We start from the raw sequence: 20,892 nt of genomic DNA, 5'->3' as shown, positions 1-20,892 counted from the left end.
CTCCAAATTACTATGCAATACCTTTCTACCCTTCACAGAAGATTCATATCCCTAGGTTATTTACAACAAAGGATTTCACAGCAAAGTACAGAATGGGTCAAGATTTCATTTCATACAATGTTCTTAAATATTAATATTTTAAATACTTTTATTCTGCATACTCAGAAAATAATTCATAAGCCTGTAAGTGCTGTCTGAAAACAACTGAAATGGAAAACAATTCCAGAAAGGAATTCTATTCAATCAAGTTCTCTCCACAAACATGAAAACAACAAAGTGATACAGTTCAGCCTGGTCCTTGTGGGAGGAAGAAAAAGTTATCCTTCACGACATACTTCACAACGACCTTACAGAATTATTACAAACACAGCAGAACACCCAAATTACTTTTTAATCACCCTTACAAAGAAAGGTTTGCTTAGTAACATTTTAACAAAACTGCAAAATTTTGAGCCCACGGCTGAAACAACTTTACTTCCAAAGCACAACAAACATCTTTGTTCTACAGAATTATTTCAGGCAGGTATTAACAACATTAAATTCATCTGGGGAAGATGCACTACATTGATCTAATAAGTAAAAGAGTGATCTATACATTAAAGACATAGTAAAACTTGAACTATTTCTCATTCTTTTTATAAACTAGCAGATACAAAACTATGGAGAGGCATTAAAATAACTATGGAGTTGCAGCTTATTATTATCTATATATCAGAATGTGTTATTACATTATTGAGATTTCTTGAGGAGGACCTTTAAAAGAGTATTTTTCTTCTAAGAAAAATTTCTCCTAAGAGTATCTTCTTTCTATGTGCTTCAACTGAAGCACATACAAGAAAAATCTGACAATAGATTTACCTCTCTTTATAGGGAAAATAGAACAAATTTTGTTCTGTACTAGGATATATTTTTGATACCCAGGAATTTAACATTCATTATGAAAGGTCTTTTCTAAACATAATATTTTATCAGAGAGGGTTATCTTTACATGCTGCTTGCAAGTCAAGGTAAGTCAGAGGTAGCTTAGGAATGCTTTAGAATTTAGTGTTTTATTTCGAATTAATTAATCCCTGTTTCAAAGGGGTTAATAGTAAGTACAAAAGGCAAACAGTATATACAGCTGCCACTGTCTGCACCAGGAGAATAATTCCAAGAAGCTCAAAATAAGATTAGAACGGGGGAAAGCACAGTGCACTTTTTTGCATTTGCTTCAGTGCACCAGTTCAGGCTGGTTCTCTACAAAAGGAAGCACCCCACTAACATAGTAGGCTATTCCAAGCGACAGAAGAGCAATGACAATGATGAGGAGAAGCACCCTCCAGAAGCCCAGGTCTTCCACAAACTCTTGCCACGTTGTGCGGAAACTGGAAAGAACTCCTTCACCTTGCTGCAGGTTTGGATTAAGGAGGGAATGGCTCTCCATTGCACTATGAAGGATTCAAGTTAAAAATACATCAGAGCAAAAGAATGCACCTTTAAATATGACAGTAATCCTACTAAGGGCAACTGAAACATTCTAAATTAAAAATTAAACCCACCTACAGATTTATAGCACTGCCTCTGCTAAATCAAGACAAAGCAGGCCAGGAAAACACTCTTAACTCTAAACTTAATTTAGTTGCATGGATGTTTTATTAACCTGTGCAAAGAGACTGATATCTGTATATGAACAACTGCCATGAATTTGCAGGCTTGCCACCTAGAAGCCTTCAAAAGTCAGTCCTCATAATTCCTACTAAATATGGCTTAGTAAAATATAATGAAGCATAAGCTAAAACCTCAAGGGGCCCAGCTCTTGTTAACAAAACAAATTATGACTAAAAATAAACTCCGATGAATAAAATGGAAACTTTAACCACTATTAATTTAGACGCAGAATTCTGTAGTGATCTTTACTACTCTCCTGCATGTCTTAGTTACAGAGGCCTCCTCTCTAGCATAAAAAAAAAAAATCACATAAAACAATAAATTTGGGTAACAAGAAGTTCAGAAACATTCTGAACAAGTTGGCATTGCTGTGTTTTCTGCCATATGGCTTTCAGCAACTGTCTTGATGTTTTAACATTGCACTAGCAATCCATCAGGCCCCCTTAAATTGTCAGATTATAAATTAGGGACTAGAACTTACACTTTTAAATGAGAAACAAATATAAAATTGGAACGAGGTACTCATCTTGACAATGAGTCACCTTTAGAAAATATGTAAGTTGTTCCCAATACTGTATGGCTTCTTGAATAATTCTGCCAATTTTGCTGGTTTCACAATTAGTTTATAACAGGAAACTTTCTCTGTTGCTCTCTGAAAAACCTCATGAAGAATAGAAAAACTTTCTCATTGCTTGATTGCGCTCAAAATTTCAACCATCTGCACAGTCCTACCACTTCTCACTTGAGTGAAATTACATATATGGGTGTTTACAGGATTGAGCTCTGACAAGCACGGAAAGGAAATGGTGGAATCAATTACTCAATGATGTCAGTAGAAGAACATAAGCAGAGAAAAAAAATTTTTTTCCTTGGTTCTAGCTGCTTTCAGTTACCATATTCCTAGATATATCTTACAGCACTAATAATAAAAATTAAAAAAAAAAATCAGGGGAAAATAATTTCCAAGTCAAAGCTAATTATAGAAATGCTGCTCTTCTTGGTGACAGTAATGAATTGACAAATGATCCTTATCAGAAAAAATCTCTCTTCTAAGATTACACCACGAGAAAACTTCACACTATTCATATGGTATTTTTTCTCAGGAAGTACAGCCACTAAAGAACAATTAGCCTAAACTCCCACAGCTTGCTGTAGTATTGCAGCATCATGTGCAGATTTCAGAAATTGCCTGTTAAACAGCTTGTATTTTCATTTTTTAAATATTTACAATCCTGTAAAGCTATTTTTGCTTGCCCATAGCTGCAGGATTTAGTAATCTTCCTTGCTTATTATGATTTCCCAAGCAAAACAAGGGGTTTAATAAAAGACAGCCATTGGTGTAGAAGAGAATAGAACAACTTACTCATTAAGTACTAACTAGTTAATGCATAACTACAGAGAGGTTAAATAAAGGTGCCATGCAATTTAAGTGAAAGGATCACATGCTTCTCATTAAAAGGAAAAGGGTGCCTAGAAAACATTTGTTCTATTTTATATTACGACCCAATTAAAATCTATGCTATTCAAGATATTTTTTCTTATGATGAATTGCAGCTGCATAAGAACGGGTAATGCAGCAAAGTGCCCTCAGAAGAGTTTGTGCCACACAGCCCAAACAGATGTTCTCTTCTTTTTCCAACAGGACGTGGAAGTTCACATTTGGACGCACTTGTGGGCACAGCCACAGGTCCTGCTGGGCTGTGCAGATGGACAGACCGTCTGCGCTGCGAGACAGACAGAGCAAGCTCTGCCTCTTGACAGCACAGCGCCGCTCCCCTCTGGGGGCAGGGCAAAGCCAGCGAAAACACATCTGACTCGGGAACAGAACTTTGGCCTCTGCTTCCAGAGCAGCAGCAACTGCTGCATGTAACAAGGAGCAGAAAACTAAAGTCAGAGACTGTTTTTAGAAAGAGCATTATTTCTCCACAGGTTCATACATAATGTAAAACATTTGGGGGACGGGCAGGACGGAAGACATTAGTCTAAACGTCTCTAAAATGTGAAAATAATACTAAGAGGGAGGAGTGAAACTGTGGAGGTCTGAAAAGCCAACTGTTACAAAGGCATTATTTATTTACAAAGCAAACAGCACACGAGCTCACTTGCTTTGGCTGCTGTAGGCATCTGCTATTTGTTATTTTTAAAATAATGTATTTCAGACATTTTAAACACATTCCCAAACAAGCTGGGTAGTGCACTGTTTATGCCTCTGTGTCTCTCCCCAAGGAGAGTTGCTGACTTCCTAGCCAAAGCAAACAATATAACATTTATGAAGGTCAAATAACAGAAAGGAAGCTATGTTCATTAAAGGGACACTATCCAATCAAAAATCGGAATGGAAATGGGGCTGAGCTCTTGGTCCATGTGTTTAAACAAAACCAGCATAAATCCATTTCTGTGGGACAAGCAACTTTCAATAAAATTTAGTGAAGTCAGAAAGGTATTATGCACAAATTCTTATAATTTATAACCATGTAATTTTGAGAATAAAATTAAATTTTCTATTTCAGGGCTTAAAACACTCTCTCTGATAGGTGTGGTCACCTGATGCGTAAGAAAGAGCTTCAAATCTGTTCACTGGGAGTGTTTGGCATTATTTCTGTAATTTTGTTGGCTTCACCTTTTCTCTTTAGTCAGATAACTCCATCTGCACAGCTTCATTTTCATTTACAGTACAGACTGTGTACATTTTGACATAAACTGATCAACAGTTATGTGACAAAACTATAATGTTCCAGTAGTCATAGTTCATGATCATTATTCGACAACATAAAAAACCCTCCAAATCTGAATAAATACTGTGTAAGAGCAAGTATTCCAAACAACACTGATAGCCTGTTTTCAATATGAATTAAAACTAAAACAGTATTGAAAAGATTTCTTGCATTATTAACCTCAGTTCCATGTTCTGTCATGTTTATTGGCAATTCAGTGATTTCTGCAAGAGAATTATCATCCTTTGAAACCTGCGAGGTTTCTTGCCTCATCCAAATCTACAAGAAGACTGTCTTGGAAGCTGATTGTTAAAAAACCACTCCCAATTTTCAATCACAAAAGTATCTGTGGTTTATCTGTATCCTTTGGCTCTTATGCTATCATCACCTTTTGTCTTAAACAGTTATTTTGTTCAGAACCAGTATTTCTTGTCAGCAACCACATACACCTCTCAGCGTTCACTGTGCCAGGCTAAAACAAGCTCTAGTTGCCTTCTTTCATAAGGAGATGCTCAGTTCCCTGAGTGCTTCAAGTAATGCCTCTCAATGCTTCTTGAAAGGATAAATTAAACTTTTCAAATGAGGGTAGTGTTGCTTTAAACAACAGGACTGACAGTTTTCTTCATGTAGTGAAAATATCTCATTTTGTGCCTTGTAGGACTTCACTGCATTTTTCAGGGAAGCATCAACTCCTGGAACTGACTAGTACATCAAGCCTTTTCTCCTATACCTTTGTTTTCTACTTTCCAACTTTTATTTTATGGCATCCAGCTTTTGGTAAAGTGCATTGTGTGCTACTGAATGACAATTCATTCCTGCTAATATCCTCTCCCTTGTAACCTCATGTTTTTGTCTGCGTCATCCCAATTTTCCCCTGGGTTGTCTATATCTCACGTCTTGGTATCACTAACATGCTCCTACTTTTTTATTTAGGAAAATTCTAAGTAAACACAGTCCCAGAACCAGACCTTTAAGAATTCATTAGTAACTTCCCTCTAACCCAATAATTTCCCCGAAATGGCCAGCAATTTTCCTGAGCTCTTCAGTTCTCCATCAACTATCTCTTTAGCCACCATGACATTCTTATTCTCCATCTTTTCCAGGACTACTGCTGATAAAAATTTCATATATGGCACTACATAAAATCCTTTATTCAAATTCAGATAGATGAAAAGTCTGCTACCCCTTCTTTGCAGACATTCCCTCTTAGGAAAAGTATGTCAGGTTAGCCTGTGATATTGGCATTTTGCATCTCATGCTATTTTCTCTTTGACTTTGTGAATATTTATTTTTGAGACTCTGTAATGGAAAATGAGTAATTATTTTTTAGAATTTCTATCATAAAATTAAAATCTCAATAGAAGAAGTTCTTTTTTTCCTTACATTTGATCTGTTTAAATAGATTTTTCCAAAATTTAACATTTGATTTTTATTTGGTCTGATAATATCAGGCCAAACTTCATATTATCTGTTTTGAGGAATAAACAATCAAGTCAATCACAAAAGTCTAAAATCCATAAATGCCATTTCTCCTAGTAATTATTTTTGTTTGGTAAATACCTTTCACTTTCAGCAGTCTGCATTGTTTCCAGCTTTGAATGAGCTCCTCTGTTAAAACCTTTCACCTCTTGCTCCTCTAGGGATTCCAGCAGTCTAATCACATCTTTATTCACACCCCTTCGTTTGGCAAGAACAAGTGGTGTTGCACCTTGATGGTTGCTAAAACAAGCCCACAAAAAGACATAAGGAAAGAAAATTTTAATATAGAAATTTTGTAACAAGTCAACTCAGCATAACATATTACAATTTAGTAACTATTGGAACTATTTCAGTAGTATAGTAGAATAGAATAGTAACTATTTAGAACTATTTTCTGTTGTATCAGACAGTACAAAAATCTTCTCTATACAAGTTACAGCATAATTGGCTATAGAAGAAAATCAGTATATTCAGGTTTGAAACTGCACAACTCTTTTCTCCCTCTAAGTAAAATCATCATTTGTTGGACTCTAACTGGAATCTCAGGGTGTTATAGCAAAAAATAAACAGTAGATTTACGGCAATGTTCAAGTTCAAGCCTAATTTCAAGAAAGAATTGTGCAATCTGGCTCCTCAGTTCCTTTTCCATGAGGCCATTAGGACATCAGGCAAAAATGAAATAAAATACAGATGGTCCCTCTGCTGCTATTAAAATAATACTGAATAGGACCAGAGCTGCCTTCAGACCAGGAATTTCCACCAGAGCTGTTTGAAATAAAGGGAAAAAAACCCAACCCACAACCCATAAATAATCTGGTCTACCAATAACTAGTTTTGCTGAGTTGAAAACATTAATGAGGTACAGGTGGAAAAGGGACAGATTAAAAAAACTCAAAGGTTTTTTCAAATTACTCCTGGTTTTTGCACACGTGAATATGCAGAAAGTTCCACAAACAAAGTAATTCAGTACAGGAATGAAACAGCTAGTTATTTTGCAGCTTGAGAGCTTACATCTGAGTACTGGCATCTGACAGCTGCTGGGAGCCAGAAGGAAAGAATATACAATATTTGAAAGAAGGACTGAGTCATAGACTTTGAGGGAGGGCGAAAACATTGAAAGAAAGCATTGTTACCAGAGGAGTATGGGAATGAACTGACACACACATATACTGTATTTTCTTTGTCTTAGCCAGTACAACAATAGAACTGTAGTGGAGAAAATTCTTTTAGAGTGGTCAATGTGATTTTTTTCGTTGGTGCCAACCACCCACACCTGGCTGTCTGGCCAAACTAAGGCAGCAATGCATCAATGAGGCAGGATTAGATACAGCAGCCCACACCAGTAGCTGCTATTTTTATTTGCTTTGCTTGTTGCACAGACTAGCAAAAGTGCCCTCATTGTTTTCCTGTCTTCTTAGTTTGTGTTTTTATTAAGTGGTATCTTTAAAAAGTGGAATTGCACCAAATACACCATTTCAGCAACAGCAGATTTATATGCAAGGCTGTGGTGACAGAAGACTAATATATTATATATATATGTGCTGTAAAAAATTACTTACCAAATATCAATTTTAAGTCCATTAGAAACTAGGAACTGGATGGTATCGACATGCCCACACAGGTGAAGAGCTGTGTTACCTTGGTAATCAGTGGCTAGTAGGTCAGCACCAAATTTGTGCAGGAGCTGACAGATGTCTACATTTCCTCTGGCTGCAGCAAGGTGAAGGCCAGTTCGGCCTCGGCTGTCACGAATATTTGGGTCGAAACCGCTCTCTAGCAGTCGTTTGGAATAGTTAAAGTCTCCATCAATACAAGCCTGCAGCAGCGGCACATTTGTCTGGGAGGAGTCATTTACAAAAACGTAGGACATTGTTCTAAATCCCTCCAGAGGAGGTGACCAACCTGCAAATTTAAGCGGGAAGAAACGATGGTGAAACCAGGCAAATAAACACAATGCAAATATGCAGAATGCTCAGGTCCCAAAACAAGAATGCAAACTAGCTTACAAGCCAACTCTGAAATTTTCCTGTCATACACACTGACTTTGTGTGCTGCATTCCCTTCTAGTAATACGGTAAAAGCCTCATTTAGTCTTACTCACACCTCTGGAAACAGCAGCAAAGCTTTCGTTATTATAGAAAACTGGTAAGATCACTGTCACAAATGCGAGACAGGTGATTAGCATTCACCTACTAAGCAATCACATGTAGTGGTATTGATATTAAAGTGCAAAACACTGCAGATCAGGACAGAAAGGAAGAACCTGTCACAAATGGGGAAACTGTAAACAATTCAGTTCACATGTACAGTGATGCTAACTGCAATTTTTACCAGCTTATAAGCAAAACTACTCCAGTGGGATTTTTACCATCTGAATTTGAACTTCAATGCACAAAGTACAGTCAGTTGCTAAAAATGCTAGATTAATGTACACACTAATTCCTTCATTCTGCGAGAAATACATTTTTCCATACTCTTTGCAGAACATTATTTTTACAGTGCCACAGATATACAAACTACTGAACAAACAAGAATAGCAATACAGACCACAGAAAACTGAATGCATTAGGTGAAACTGCCCACTTGAAAGTGAAAACTGGAAGTGGGTACAAGGAAGACAATGGTAAAATTAAGTACAGAGCTGCTGTGGATTCGACTAGAACCTCAATACGGAGAAGCACAATTGAAATTTCTCTGGCTTAATATTAAACAAAGGATTAAGTCCTTTTCTGTATCAGGACCTAAAAGAGGAAAATAAATGTTTCACCATAGATTACTTGATATAGAATATTTAATGAACTATGATTTAAGTTTTGCAGAAGAATATTCATGGATGAGTCAAATAATGAGGGTATGATGACACTATGTGCTTATCAGACACAGAAAAGATTACTTGAAAACAGTAAGGAAAAAAGAGAATGACTGAGCAAGAGAATGGTAGAATGTGTATGAGGCAATGCTAAGAAGGAATGATAACATCTAGGAGACTGGACAACAGCCCTCTCTTTGCACTGCCTTGGAGAAGAGGTAGAAAAGAAAAAATAATATAAACCAGTACAATTCCATACAAGAAATCTCAATACAGACATGACACAATTCAAGTGACAGGAGGGAAAAGTGATTTTACTAGATAAGCTTTGAACATAAAGTAAACCGAAACCTCACTTGAAACAGTATTTTTCACTTGCCCAGAGTTTCTATTTTGGGCTCATGGTGTAACAGGGTTCTAATTAATATTTGAACCTCTTATTAAAACTGCTATAGCCAGATTTAAATTTTCTCATCTATATAAGGTATCCTTCCACACTAGTGCATCCATTCAGCCAGGAGAATGGAAATATGGCCAGTAGCCAAAGAACTCAATTTAAAACATCTCCTTTTCTGAGAGTTCATAATGTCTACATTTTATAGCTCTTCCCCCATGTTTTAGATCAAATTCAAGATCAAAGTATCTACATAAGTAATTTCAAAATGTTTATGCACTGGTCTGATTAAGAGCTGTAGCACTTGGGGCTGTTGAGGTTAATAAATCATATTTAAACTTCACTAGGTTGTATTTACTATCTGGACAAATTCTGCTACATGTATCAACACTGTTTCCCAGTGCAGGAATGCACAACTTTTTTTTTTCTTTCTTGGACGCTGAAGAGAAAGAGATAGGAATAAATTCTATGTCCTGGTATCTGTATAAGGAATGATTTTAAGCAGAGTACATTCCCCTACACTGCAAGTATGTTTTCAAGCACATGATGGTAAATCACTGGCTCAAGAACCCTTTTCCATAACCATTTCCAATAGCAAAAGGCCAGTTCACTGATACACAGCAAAACTTTGTGCAAGACTGATGTCATTTAGGGCACTAACAGCTTCCTTATGACTTGATACAACAAGAAAGGACAATGCAATTACTTGCATTTCAATGAATATGTTACACCCCCCTGGATGTTGCAAAGCTAGGATTCCCAGCTGACAGCAAGTTCAATTTTCTTGCCCATTTCCCACCCAAATCACAAATACGAGAATCCTTCTTCCACTCCGCTACTCCAATCTTCACTGAGAAAAACAGTGGGACCACTTTCTGTATGATGTGATTGTGACCTCTGCACTAAATCTTCCCTAAAGCAAGATCATAAATCATTTTAAAACCTCCAGTTATCAGCCATAGTAACAGCATATCAACAGCACAAACCCCTACTTGTACTTGACAAAAAGATTGTGATTCGCTTGTAAAATAATACTTGAGTGTTTAAACCTGTTTAATAAAACAAGGCCTAACATAAATCAACATGAGAATATTATACTGGAAGAGACTCAGGCTATTTGAGAAATGGCATGGCATGCTCTGTTAAATGTAAGCTAATGTTTATATTTTCATACCAGACGTGTATGTCCGGTAAAGCCTTACAGAATTCCCCAGCTGTGATGAAACATTAGCTAATAATACCAGGGAAAAAAGTCACCTCCTTATCTTCTCAGAAAAGGAAGCCCAAAGATTAGCAGTTAACAGAATGTGTGACTGGAAGTAATTCTGATTTAAAATTTATTATCACTAGAATCTTCTAGAATCAATGACTCATGTGTAGAAGACTAAAGTAAAACCTTAGTATTTCACAGTAAGAAAGACAAAAAACCCTAGCAAATCCAAATCTTTCTTCCCAACACTCGAAGATTGTGGACTAAGCACACATTCACCAGAAAAAAAAAAAAAAGGTGGAGGGGAAAATAAGACAATCTGGATCATCTGGTTTGATTTAGCTTTGTGATTAAAAAGATTTTTTCTACAAACACAATTCTATTTCACATATGGCTACCTAACCTACGCCAGATATGAGCTGCATACAAAGCTCAACTATGCAGCATCTTTAAAATGTCAGCCCCCAAATGACGTGTTCTTGTCTCAAATTTAACCCAACTTAGTAAAATTTCCTGTCTAATAAAACTCTTAAAAAAATTGCGATAGTCAACTTCATTAAATATTTTTGAATAAACAAAAGGTGGTTACATTTCTGACCACATTATGTATCAAAAAGCTTACTGCTTCAATAAGTATCTAATGCTGCAGATTGAGAAACAAAATTTAGAAACACAATGGCATTAGCCATTCTCTTTAAATCGTTTTTGAAAGTGAATCGGTTAAAAACTCTGAACCTGTCTCAAAGCTGGTACACCTACCATTAAGCACTGATTTTACAGGCACAAATTAGGATAAATGGACTTGTATTAGTAACAAGACACAAAATATTGCAAAATGAACATCTCTAAAAACTAGTACTACTAAGAGTTAAATAAATCTAGTTTCTAAAAACTGAAATAAATTACTGCTTCTAAAAATGCATCACTATCTGAAAATGTATCTGTTAAATAATAATTTTGTTTTTAAAAAAAAAGTTTTGTTGTTAATAACTTGGTACTTTGATAGAAAATTATTTTGCGAAAAAAAAAAGTAAATTCAAAGACATTCTCCCAAGCTAGAAAGATTCCCATCAGAAAGGCATACTATGAGAATACATTTTCCCTAGACTTACACAACATTTATATGGCCTCAACACTGTGTATTACTTTTTAAGTAACAATTTTAGAAATTATGCTGTAAGCCACTTCTTCAATTACACATTTGGGCTAGTACAGGATAAGAAAACTTAACCAAACTGGTTTGTTTTCAAAAGGAATGCTTATATTAAGTGATTCTGTAAGAATAATTGACTTTTATTTACTAGGAGTCAATTGTCTCTCACTACACTGTGCACAATGGTAATTCAGTGTCACACAGTGATCTGTTGTAGGACATGTTCACGCCTGCTAAATGCAAATTCTGTCACTTCTTAAACTAGGCTGAAATTTGTACTAATCATGGACAGTTTTATTTTACAATAAATACATGCTGCTGTCTCTGCCTTCTCATTAAATTCAACAGCTACCAAAAAGCTCCAGAAACAGGAGAGAACAGCTTGACTGTGAGACAGAATCACTAATGGGACCCATCCCTCCACTACAAAAACATTAATAAACCTGCCAAGTTGTGATTAATCACCCAGTCACTGCTACATAGCATACACCAGTTCTGCAAAACTACAGTATTTCCCAGAACATTCAGAGAAACTGAAGTAATTGTCCCTATTTCAAAACAGCACGTCAGGACAACAGGACAATACCAGATTGCTCAATCATTGAGACTTCTCAATATTAATACACACTTTGACATGTAAAACCTAAGCATCAGTAAGACTACCACTAGAGAAGTTGCCACCACCAAGAAATGGAAACTAAACCAAAACCAGTAAAAAGTACCATCTCCCATCCCATGCCACCAAAAAAACCCAATATGTGTTACTTGCAAAATTTGCATTTGTCAACTCAATAGTGGCAAACAGTTTCCTCTTTCTGTAATGAACTTGGAGAGCACTTCAGTGGCCTGCAGAGCTCTTCCTCTTCAGTATTTAAATGAATGAAAAACATTCCAATACTGCTGTTTTCATGCACACATGTATTTACGTGTAAGTCACTGAGAAGTCATTTAACTGAATAAATGTTACATTTAGTAAAAAATTATGTGATCAGCTCATTTCTGTTTAAGAAAGAACCCCATTACCTAAATCAAGTTCCACTGAGATTTCTGTATCTTCTATTGGAAACCTTTACCTATTCAGTCCAATTGGAACAAAGTTTTATGACTCCACTAATACGGATCTGCTGCTAAAAGCAGGAGCTCAGATTCAACACAGCATGATGTCTGCTTTACATACATTTATGTTTTGCAGCATTTTCCCTTTCTAACTTTAGGATTTTTTTCCAACAGTTCCTGGATTTAAGGATCACAGCAGGCTCGTAACACCCACATCCCCTCTCATGTCTCTAGTCAGACACCTGGGTATGTGGTAATAGAAGAACATTTTTTATGTCATTTGTCTTTTGAATCATTCCCATTCCCTTATACAGACATGAGACATACAGGTATATTCTCTTGATTGGCAGGGCCATCCTGTAAGTAGAAACTTAAGTGCACTGCATATACAAAGGGCTTTACACATATGGTCTACGAAGTGCTTTATGAAAAGGTTTCAACAACTATTGCTGCTCTTTTATGGATCAGCAAATGATAGCATTGGGAAATAGGGATCTTTGTTCATCATTGTACAGTATGTCAACAGTACAAGATAAAAAATATACAAGATTTCAAATGCCAATCCAGAGTTGCAGAATGCTTTCCCAGATAAAACAGTACAAGCTTTGTGTATTTATGTACACAAAATACAGGAACAATACGAAATAAATTATCTTTTAAAACACTTCTATCAACAAGGAGATTCCAAATATTTTATCCTTGCTTATCCTATACTTAACTGGTAATTCAGTTGCATTACATCTTCCAGTGCACTTAACTTCTATCAAATATATAGCTCAGTATTTTTTAACATTCCTCATTTTTCATCTTCTGCATAAGAACTACTTAGGAAGAAAGGTAATTTACAGATTTCTTCAAATCATCTGTAACTTAAATTCTCCACAACTGGCTCAGGTAAATCAGTAAATAACTGCAGTACTTCTCTGATCATTGTGCTCAGCTTGAATACATCTGTTTTTATAGAAAGTTATTGAATCACATTGGTCATAATTATCAACCTTTTCACAAACCTTCATTCAAATTCCTTCTCTGTGCCTGCTGGGAATATGTGGGGTATATGTTGATCAAGAAGATATTAAAGGTCTTTGCATATTGTTTTGTTATTGGTTCATTTGTTTGGGTTTTAACAGACTAGAGAGAATTTGTTCCACTCCTAATTAAGTGTTTGTGTTTAAATTTGCTGCAGAGTCGAAGCAGTCCTCTGGAAAAAAAGACAACAGTAAATGAGCAACAAAGGATCGCTCCTGGCGGTGCTCACAGGCTGCCAAGGGAGGTACAGCACTCCTGTCTGGATGGACACTGCCACCACGTGGACCGACACATTTCTGTCCCACTGGAGTGAATCATTGAATCATAGAATGGTTTGAGTTGCAAGGGACCTTAAAGGTCATCTGGTCCAACACCCCTGCCACGAGCAGGGACACCTTCCACCAGACCAGGGTGCTCAAAGCCCCACCCAACCTGGCCTTGCCTTGAACACTGCCAGGGATGGGGCATCCACGGATTCTCTGGGCTACTTATTCCAGTTATTCACCACCCTCACAGGAAAGAATTTAATTCTTATGTCCATCTAAACCTGCTCTGTTTCAGTTTAAAACCATTGCCCCTTGTCTTATCACTTCATGCCCTTGTAAAATGCCCCTCTCCAGCCTTCTCGCGGGCTCCCTTTAGGTACTGGTGTGGTGCATAAGCCTGGAGGCACATAGAGCACCTTTTCTACATTTGTGGTGTTTTCTATTTTCCTGAGAAGGAAATGATGAAAAGCATGAAAATAAGATTTTATAAAATTTGATTAAAAAGCATTCTGCAATCCAAAGTGCTATTCCAAATCTCATTCAAGCTCTAGTTCTGTATTAGTGAAATGAAGACTTTGGTATATGAGTTCTGAAGACAAAGATATTTAATTTTAAAAAGTATGCATTTATGCCTGTTCTTAAAAAACACCCAAAACTAAATCCAAAACACTTGTCCCCCTACCCACACACAAAAGGCCCAGTCCTTACCTAGGGAAATAGTAAGTCTGAGATGACAAGTCTACGAACATGGGAAAAACTTTCTGTGTGTAGCTGGAATCATCAGAAGTCAGAACTTAATAAGAACAATAAAGTAAATTAAGAACCTGTCACCAAATGACTTATTACTATACAGTTTGTATTGTCTTAATATTTTTCTTACAATGTGTATAATTGCTTATATGCTCTTGGTCATATATAACCTTGATGACACAGCCTTGGTGTGCAACATCAAATCCAGCTTAGTGGCTAGTGAACGGAAGCAGGTCACTTTAAAAAGCAGATGTCTCCTAAATTTATAGATAGCTGTATGTTGACTTTACCTTTAAAACAACACATTGTTTATTAAACAAATTATCTATTTATTATTTATGTATTTGTTATTGTTTGTTAAAATTCATTATTTTATATAAACAAATAATACCAATGACAAGACAATTAACGCTGTCAGATACACAACTCTTACTATGACTGCTGCTACAGATATTTCTGCTCAGAATTTTCATGTTCACACAGTAAATCATTAAACCAGTTAGTCAAAGACAAATAGTTAGCTGATATATTTGCTGTTTCAAATAATCTTTCTAAATCTTTATCAACACAGTATGACTTTAAAAACTTAATCGTATCATACTGGATCACGTTATGTGACATAGCAAGATGAAATGGTAATATTTTTAAGGTTGTATTTCTAATTAATATACACATATTGATGCTATTTTTGCATAAATAGTTACTTCACCACGCTTAGGCTCAAAAATTTCTCCAGGTAGGCAAACCTGTAGTAATAGTGTCTGCCCAACACAGTATCTTAAGGGACCAAAGGGGCCAGCAGCCTATGGGTTCCCAGGACAACAGGCAAGTCTGAGGAGAATCAGGGAGGCCACCCTCAAGCTCCTGATCTGCAGAGGCTGGAATTGACCAAAACTGTAATGGAAGATGATGGAAAAGAACCTGAGAGCAAAGTAGCTCAACTGATGTTTGCCAATTGCATCAATGGATCCTACTGAGCCTGGAAACAAAAGACATCACTCGTACAGGGAAAACTTCCACCTTCAGATAACTTAGCAAAAGCCACTAACTTATCTATAAAAGACTCAATATTCAAGATGAAACCTGCTGCAGTCCAAAATTCGGATACCAACAGAAAAGGAACTGCTAGGATTAAACAGGAAACCTTGGGCCACAGGGGCTGGGGAAAAACCCACCATCTAAAAGACCAGTCAAGATCCATTGACCTGCCTCCCCCAGCAGGACGTAGAGAGACTTTGCATGATGCTATCAGATATGCCATTGTTTTCTCCCTCCCTGTGTAAATCCATATTTCAGGAAAAGCTGACCACCCTTCCCCAGTATAATCTTGCTTACTGGAAATATCAAATCCTTTTCCCCCCAAATATAAATATGGGATCCAAGAAATGTAAATCTCTTTTTTCCCTTATGTCACCCCCTGCTACTGGAAATGCTAATAGACTGTGGAATCCCCTATGTGACATAACCTTGCCTCCTTATTAGCATGTTAAGCCCCCGAGACCCTTAAATAGTGGTTTGTGTGTTCAATAAAGGTATTCCAGTTTTTACCCCCATATCTGGGATCGTGTTAGCTTTATTGGACTGTTACAGAAACCCAATGTCTAGTCAATAAATGGCAATACCCATGTTTCTTTAAAAAGGTTTTACAAGTTCTGTTTGAGAAAGGATGAAGAAAAATTGTGCAAAAGAAAAGTCCATGTCAATTATTACTCCTCTGAATAGGAAGCTAACATAAAAGCAGCCACAGCAGATCAGAGCAAAGGTCCATTTGAGCCTAATATAATTTTTCAAATAGTGGCCAAAAGCAAAGGCCAGGAAAACACATAGAATAGAGCAAGCATATATAATACTGCTTTTTCTATTCAAAATGGGTAGGGTTTCTACTCCCCCTCCACCTCTGAATCTGCCCTTTCTCCACATCAACATATATACTTCTAATATCCACAACATAGTCTGGTAAGTTCATCAACTCAGTTACCTGTGAAAAACAACAGCTTTTGATCTTTCTGAATCAGGGCCTTGTTAGCTTCACCTGTGGACCACCAGATCTCCTGCAGGAAAAAGGGACAGTGGACCCCTACCCATTCTTTTCATGCCACTCAAGATTCTACAGGCCTTCATCTTATCATCCTCAGACATCCCTTTCTAGGATGAATTTTCAAGTCCCAGCTTGCTTGGTCATTCCTCATTTGGAAGGGGGTCTATGTCTATGATCATTCTTGCTTTGATTCTCTGAATATCACTCATTTCTACTACATGTTGTCTGAGCTGCGAGTCAGACCAGGGATGACTCGACCAGAGTGTTCAAGGTGAACTCTACCTACGCTGAATTCATGTGCTATTATGTTATATTACCCAGCTACTCAGTCTTACAGGGTCCTTCTGCAGCTTTTCATAGCTGACCCATGTCATTGGCAAATACTATCACCTTGTTGCTCACTGCTTTTTCTAGGTTGTTCATGGAAATTCTAACAGTTCAAAATCCAGAACTGAACCCCACAGAACTAAAATTATTCCACGAAAAAGACTGATCATAAGTTCACTAAAACTGCTGTCCTGGATCAGATCGATCCCTCTTGCCCAGCACTTTGCTTTCAACAGTGGCCATCAGTGGCCTTCTTTGGGAGAGCACATGAGCCTGGCTGCTTCCTGCAGTTCATTCCCCAAACACACCCCAGCAGCCACCACAGCCCCTCAACAGTCTTACTGTCCACCTTCTAATCCCTTCCTGAGCCTGCCCACATTCCACCTCCACAGCTGCCCATGTCATCTTTCCCTATATCCATCTGAAACCACCCTCCCACCTGCCCCAGCAAGCAACTCCAATTCCAGGGCTGCAAGACTGGATGAATAACTCTCACTTTATCCATTGCCTTCATTTCATAAGTCTTGGTCATGCCCCAGACATCTCCTCTGTGAACAATACTGACTTTACAGTCTCTCCTGTTAAGGAAGCTGATCTCCTTGTCCCTTTCCGTTGCCTTCCTCTAACTCGCTGTATCCTTCTTCCGATGCAGAGACCAGAACCATGCACACTATCCCAGATGTCGGTGCACCAAGCTGGAGCAGCAAAATGGTGCCAGATGACAGCAAAATGGTTTCATCTGTCTTCTTCTCACTTGTGCCACCTTTCTGTCCCCTTCTCTTTTTTGGAAATTTCTTTTTGCCTTCTTTTTAACTTTTCAACCCAGCTATTTCTGCAACTAAGAAACCTCCTAGATGCTATAAGCATCAAGTCTCCTCAAAAGCCTTTGGTAGGATCCTTTTTTCTGATGCTTCCCGAAAATCCACATCAGCTGTAACTACAATCCTGTGCAGCAATCCTCTGAAGATGTACTCAAACTCAGGCAGAACCAGTCCCTAACATACTAACACATAGCACAGGCAGGCAAACACTTCTCTGAACGAAAAAGTTGAGATGAAGAAGTCAGACAAGCATTCTACACAATCCATGGGAAACCCATACACCAGAGGCCTTTCCTGAAATGTGCTGCTGCCCTTTTTCTGTTACCATCCATTACTGCTGGTCGGACACTAATAAGAGGTCTTGAGCACGATGAAGAATATAACCCCATCAACAAACGTTGCAGGATTTATGTCTTTGACTTTATGTCATAAAATTCCGCTGATGTAGCTGCACTACTTGGATGCGAGAAACCTGCTGAGTGACAAAACTGGGGTTTAAGCAGCTCTGTTCCACTCAGCCAATTGAAATTTTACTGAGGAGTAAAAGAAAGACATGCCACTGGGAAAAGTGGTGTTGACACATGAATCAAAGCCAGAAGCTAAGTTCTGTAACAGATATGGCTTCAGTGAGGTGCTGAGCAAGGTAAAACTTCTTTCCACATATTTATTAAGAATCACTTTAAATAGCAAAGCAAACCTCAACAAAACCGACCATTTCAGTATTTGTGCTCTTGACTTAGATGAAGACAGAATCACAATAAATACTGACAATTGAACTTTAGTGGAACAAGCCCATGCACCCAAGACATGCCTGTCATCTACTCCAACAGCATTCTGTGGATGGTCTCTGGAGAAAGTTGAATGCATCACGAATCATGTATTTCACGTAATGTGTATAAACCAATGCCTTCTAAAATATTTTATCTGCTTATTAATTGACCTACCTGGAAGCAGAACATGCACAGCTGAGATCACGTGGGAGGCAATCAACTGACATTCTGATCAAAAGACAATAGCAGTAGCCCCAAAATACCCATATCCAGGACACTCAAATCCCTAGAAAAGTCACTAGTAGTTCACTCCTTGGATGAGCAGGTATCTCTGGTCCTGCGCTGTAGATGAGGACTTCAAGGCCACACATGTTCTGACATTAAGTGCACGAGAATATGAGGTGGGATAATATAGTCAACTTAAAGCACTGCTTCAAACCCCTCGCTCTTGCGGATGAGACAATTCTAACTAAAGGATACAAATCTGATGAGAGGAAATCTGTCACTGATTACAGATAGAACAGATTTTTATAGTGCCCTCTTGCAGAGGCAAACTCACATTGCTCTGGTAAGAAGACAGATGTACATACTACACTTCAGCCCTCAACTCAGCTTACTCTTCACATCTTCTCTTCCACTCAAAAAGAGAGCAATTAGGCAGCATAATTTTCTGACTGTCACCAACCCTACTATTTGACTGCAAACATTACTTAAAATATTTTTCTTCTAAAAAACATATTTAACAAGTTCTTGCTAATAATCTATTTCACAAATGAACAAAAGGAAAACTGATCTATAGTCTACAGGTAACATTAAGCTTAGAACTCTGCTGCAGCAAACAAAATCATTACTTGAATACATCAGTCACATTCTATCTAAAAAGTGCTGGGCTTTTGCTCTTCCTTGACCTTTTGGAAGGCTGCTCTTGAACATCAGTGCTCTCTGATAGTTAGAAATTTTCATATATTATTAATCTTAAAATCTGTGTTAAATTATTCATGTATCAACATAATTCTTTACCTCAATTTATTCCCTTCTCAGTGTTTACCTTGATGGGTTTGATAGAGAGCAAAAAAGGCCTTTATTTGACAAAATCAAAAAAGTCAAATACTTCTTCCAACAGACTCTTAATTTCCCTACCTGTCCAAGGCACATCTTCCTGCACCTGTTCTACTTTACTTTTTTACCTGAGAATGATTAACGTTATATAAAGTATTCTAGAGTTCTGTTCGTGGGCAATAATAACTTCTTTTACTGGATCACTGTAGTCAGCATCTACCTTTTCCACATCGCATATCTTGTAACTACCTAACACATACTCTGGTTTTGTGTTGCTTTCAACCGGTAAGAATTTCTTCTGTATATTGTTTCCTTACAAGGTTACAACTGTAAACCCTTGTTCTTTAAATTGTTACAGTACTTATTTCATATTCTAGTTCTCAGGATCACCCCATTCTTTCTGTGTAGTCCCATAACCCTCTTCTATATTGCCAGTGCTTCCCAATTCTTCATCACTGCCAAATGAAGACAGTAAAGTTTTAATTGCTACCTCAAGATCTCTATGAAATATTTAATAAGATTGGTCTCAAGACAGATCTTCAAAGAACTAATTTTATACTCTTTGATATTCAGATTTGATGGATTTTCCATTCAACATTACTCACCGTAGTTTGTCTCCAGTTACTTCCCCATCCTCTTTACAATTCGGGTGTTAACCCTACCTTTTCAGCACAGTAACAATGTGCAGCGGCCTTAGTCATCTAGAAAAAAACGGGAACTACTCCATTTCCCTTAAAAACAGTAACTGCTTTATCAAAGACAGTTTTGAGGATAGGTTGAAATACGTATTTTAGTTTCACTTACCTTCGTTGTTTTCACCTAGAAAGCGCGTTCCAAAGCCGCACACTTACCAACGTCCTGTCAGGAGGGAGGACGCGTTCCCGTTCCCGTGCCCGTTCCCCTCCCTTCCCGTTCTGAAGGCTGGCACTGCTCCCGCTGTTCTCCCACCAAACCTCTTCCCACCAAACCGCATCACTGCGCTCCACCTCCACGGCTCCCGGGCCAGGCACTGCCGAGGGCCCGTCCCCGGGTCCCTTCCCGGGCCTGGCACACCTCTGGGTTGGGCGAAAGCGCCCTGCCCTGCTCTCCCAGCCCCCCGGCCCTGCCCTCCCGGCCCGTCCCAGCCCCGCTCCCGCCGTACCTGCCCGGGCTCTCTGGGCGCTCGGGGCCGGAACGGGCGGGCGGACGGGCCGGGGGGGGCGGAACGGGCGCCCCCTCCTGGGCGGAGGCCGCCGCCGCCGGGCGGGCCCCGCACCGTCCGTCCCTCACAGCGCAGCTCCGCCGAGCCAGGGAAGCGGTGCCGGCCCGCTGGGAGGCAGGGAATCAGGAACAGTGCGGCCAGCAGCACCAGGACAGTGATCATCCCCCTG

General features: G+C 38.3%; 1 protein-coding gene across 7 annotated transcripts; it reads right to left on the bottom strand.

Annotated features, from left to right (window-relative positions):
* Nucleotides 1–373: 373 nt before the first annotated feature.
* ANKRD46 (ankyrin repeat domain 46) lies at nt 374–20,711 on the bottom strand. 7 transcript variants are annotated; one of them, XM_027692322.1, is made up of 5 exons: nt 20,664–20,710; nt 15,285–15,486; nt 7,400–7,742; nt 5,922–6,080; nt 374–1,427 (listed from the first exon to the last, which is right to left on the bottom strand). In XM_027692322.1, exons 3-5 carry the CDS (start codon nt 7,708–7,710, stop codon nt 1,211–1,213), a joined length of 687 nt encoding a protein of 228 aa, XP_027548123.1. In that variant the 5' UTR covers nt 7,711–7,742; nt 15,285–15,486; nt 20,664–20,710; the 3' UTR covers nt 374–1,210. The 7 variants fall into 7 exon arrangements, with proteins under 7 accessions (XP_027548123.1, XP_027548127.1, XP_027548125.1 ...); XM_027692326.1 differs by having other exon boundaries at nt 15,285–15,385; nt 20,664–20,680; XM_027692324.1 differs by lacking the exon at nt 20,664–20,710 and adding an exon at nt 20,327–20,567.
* Nucleotides 20,712–20,892: the final 181 nt, after the last annotated feature.

The sequence above is a fragment of the Neopelma chrysocephalum genome, unplaced genomic scaffold, assembly GCF_003984885.1.
Source record: "Neopelma chrysocephalum unplaced genomic scaffold, ASM398488v2 Primary Assembly neopelma1_86, whole genome shotgun sequence".
Lineage (NCBI taxonomy): Eukaryota > Metazoa > Chordata > Aves > Passeriformes > Pipridae > Neopelma > Neopelma chrysocephalum.
The sequence above is the reverse complement of the archived record's forward strand: the minus strand, read 5'-3'. Positions and strand labels throughout refer to the sequence as shown.

What these genes read in the sequence shown, in the direction of transcription:
- ANKRD46 (XM_027692325.1), bottom strand. Translation starts at nt 7,710, where the DNA reads ATGTCCTACGTTTTTGTAAATGACTCCTCCCAGACAAATGTGCCGCTG. An exon ending in GGACTTAAAATTGATATTTG is followed by an intron (nt 6,081 to 7,399) that starts GTAAGTAATTTT and finishes GGCTTGTTTTAG; the next exon opens with CAACCATCAAGGTGCAACAC. An exon ending in CAGACTGCTGAAAGTGAAAG is followed by an intron (nt 1,428 to 5,921) that starts GTATTTACCAAA and finishes AATCCTTCATAG; the next exon opens with TGCAATGGAGAGCCATTCCC.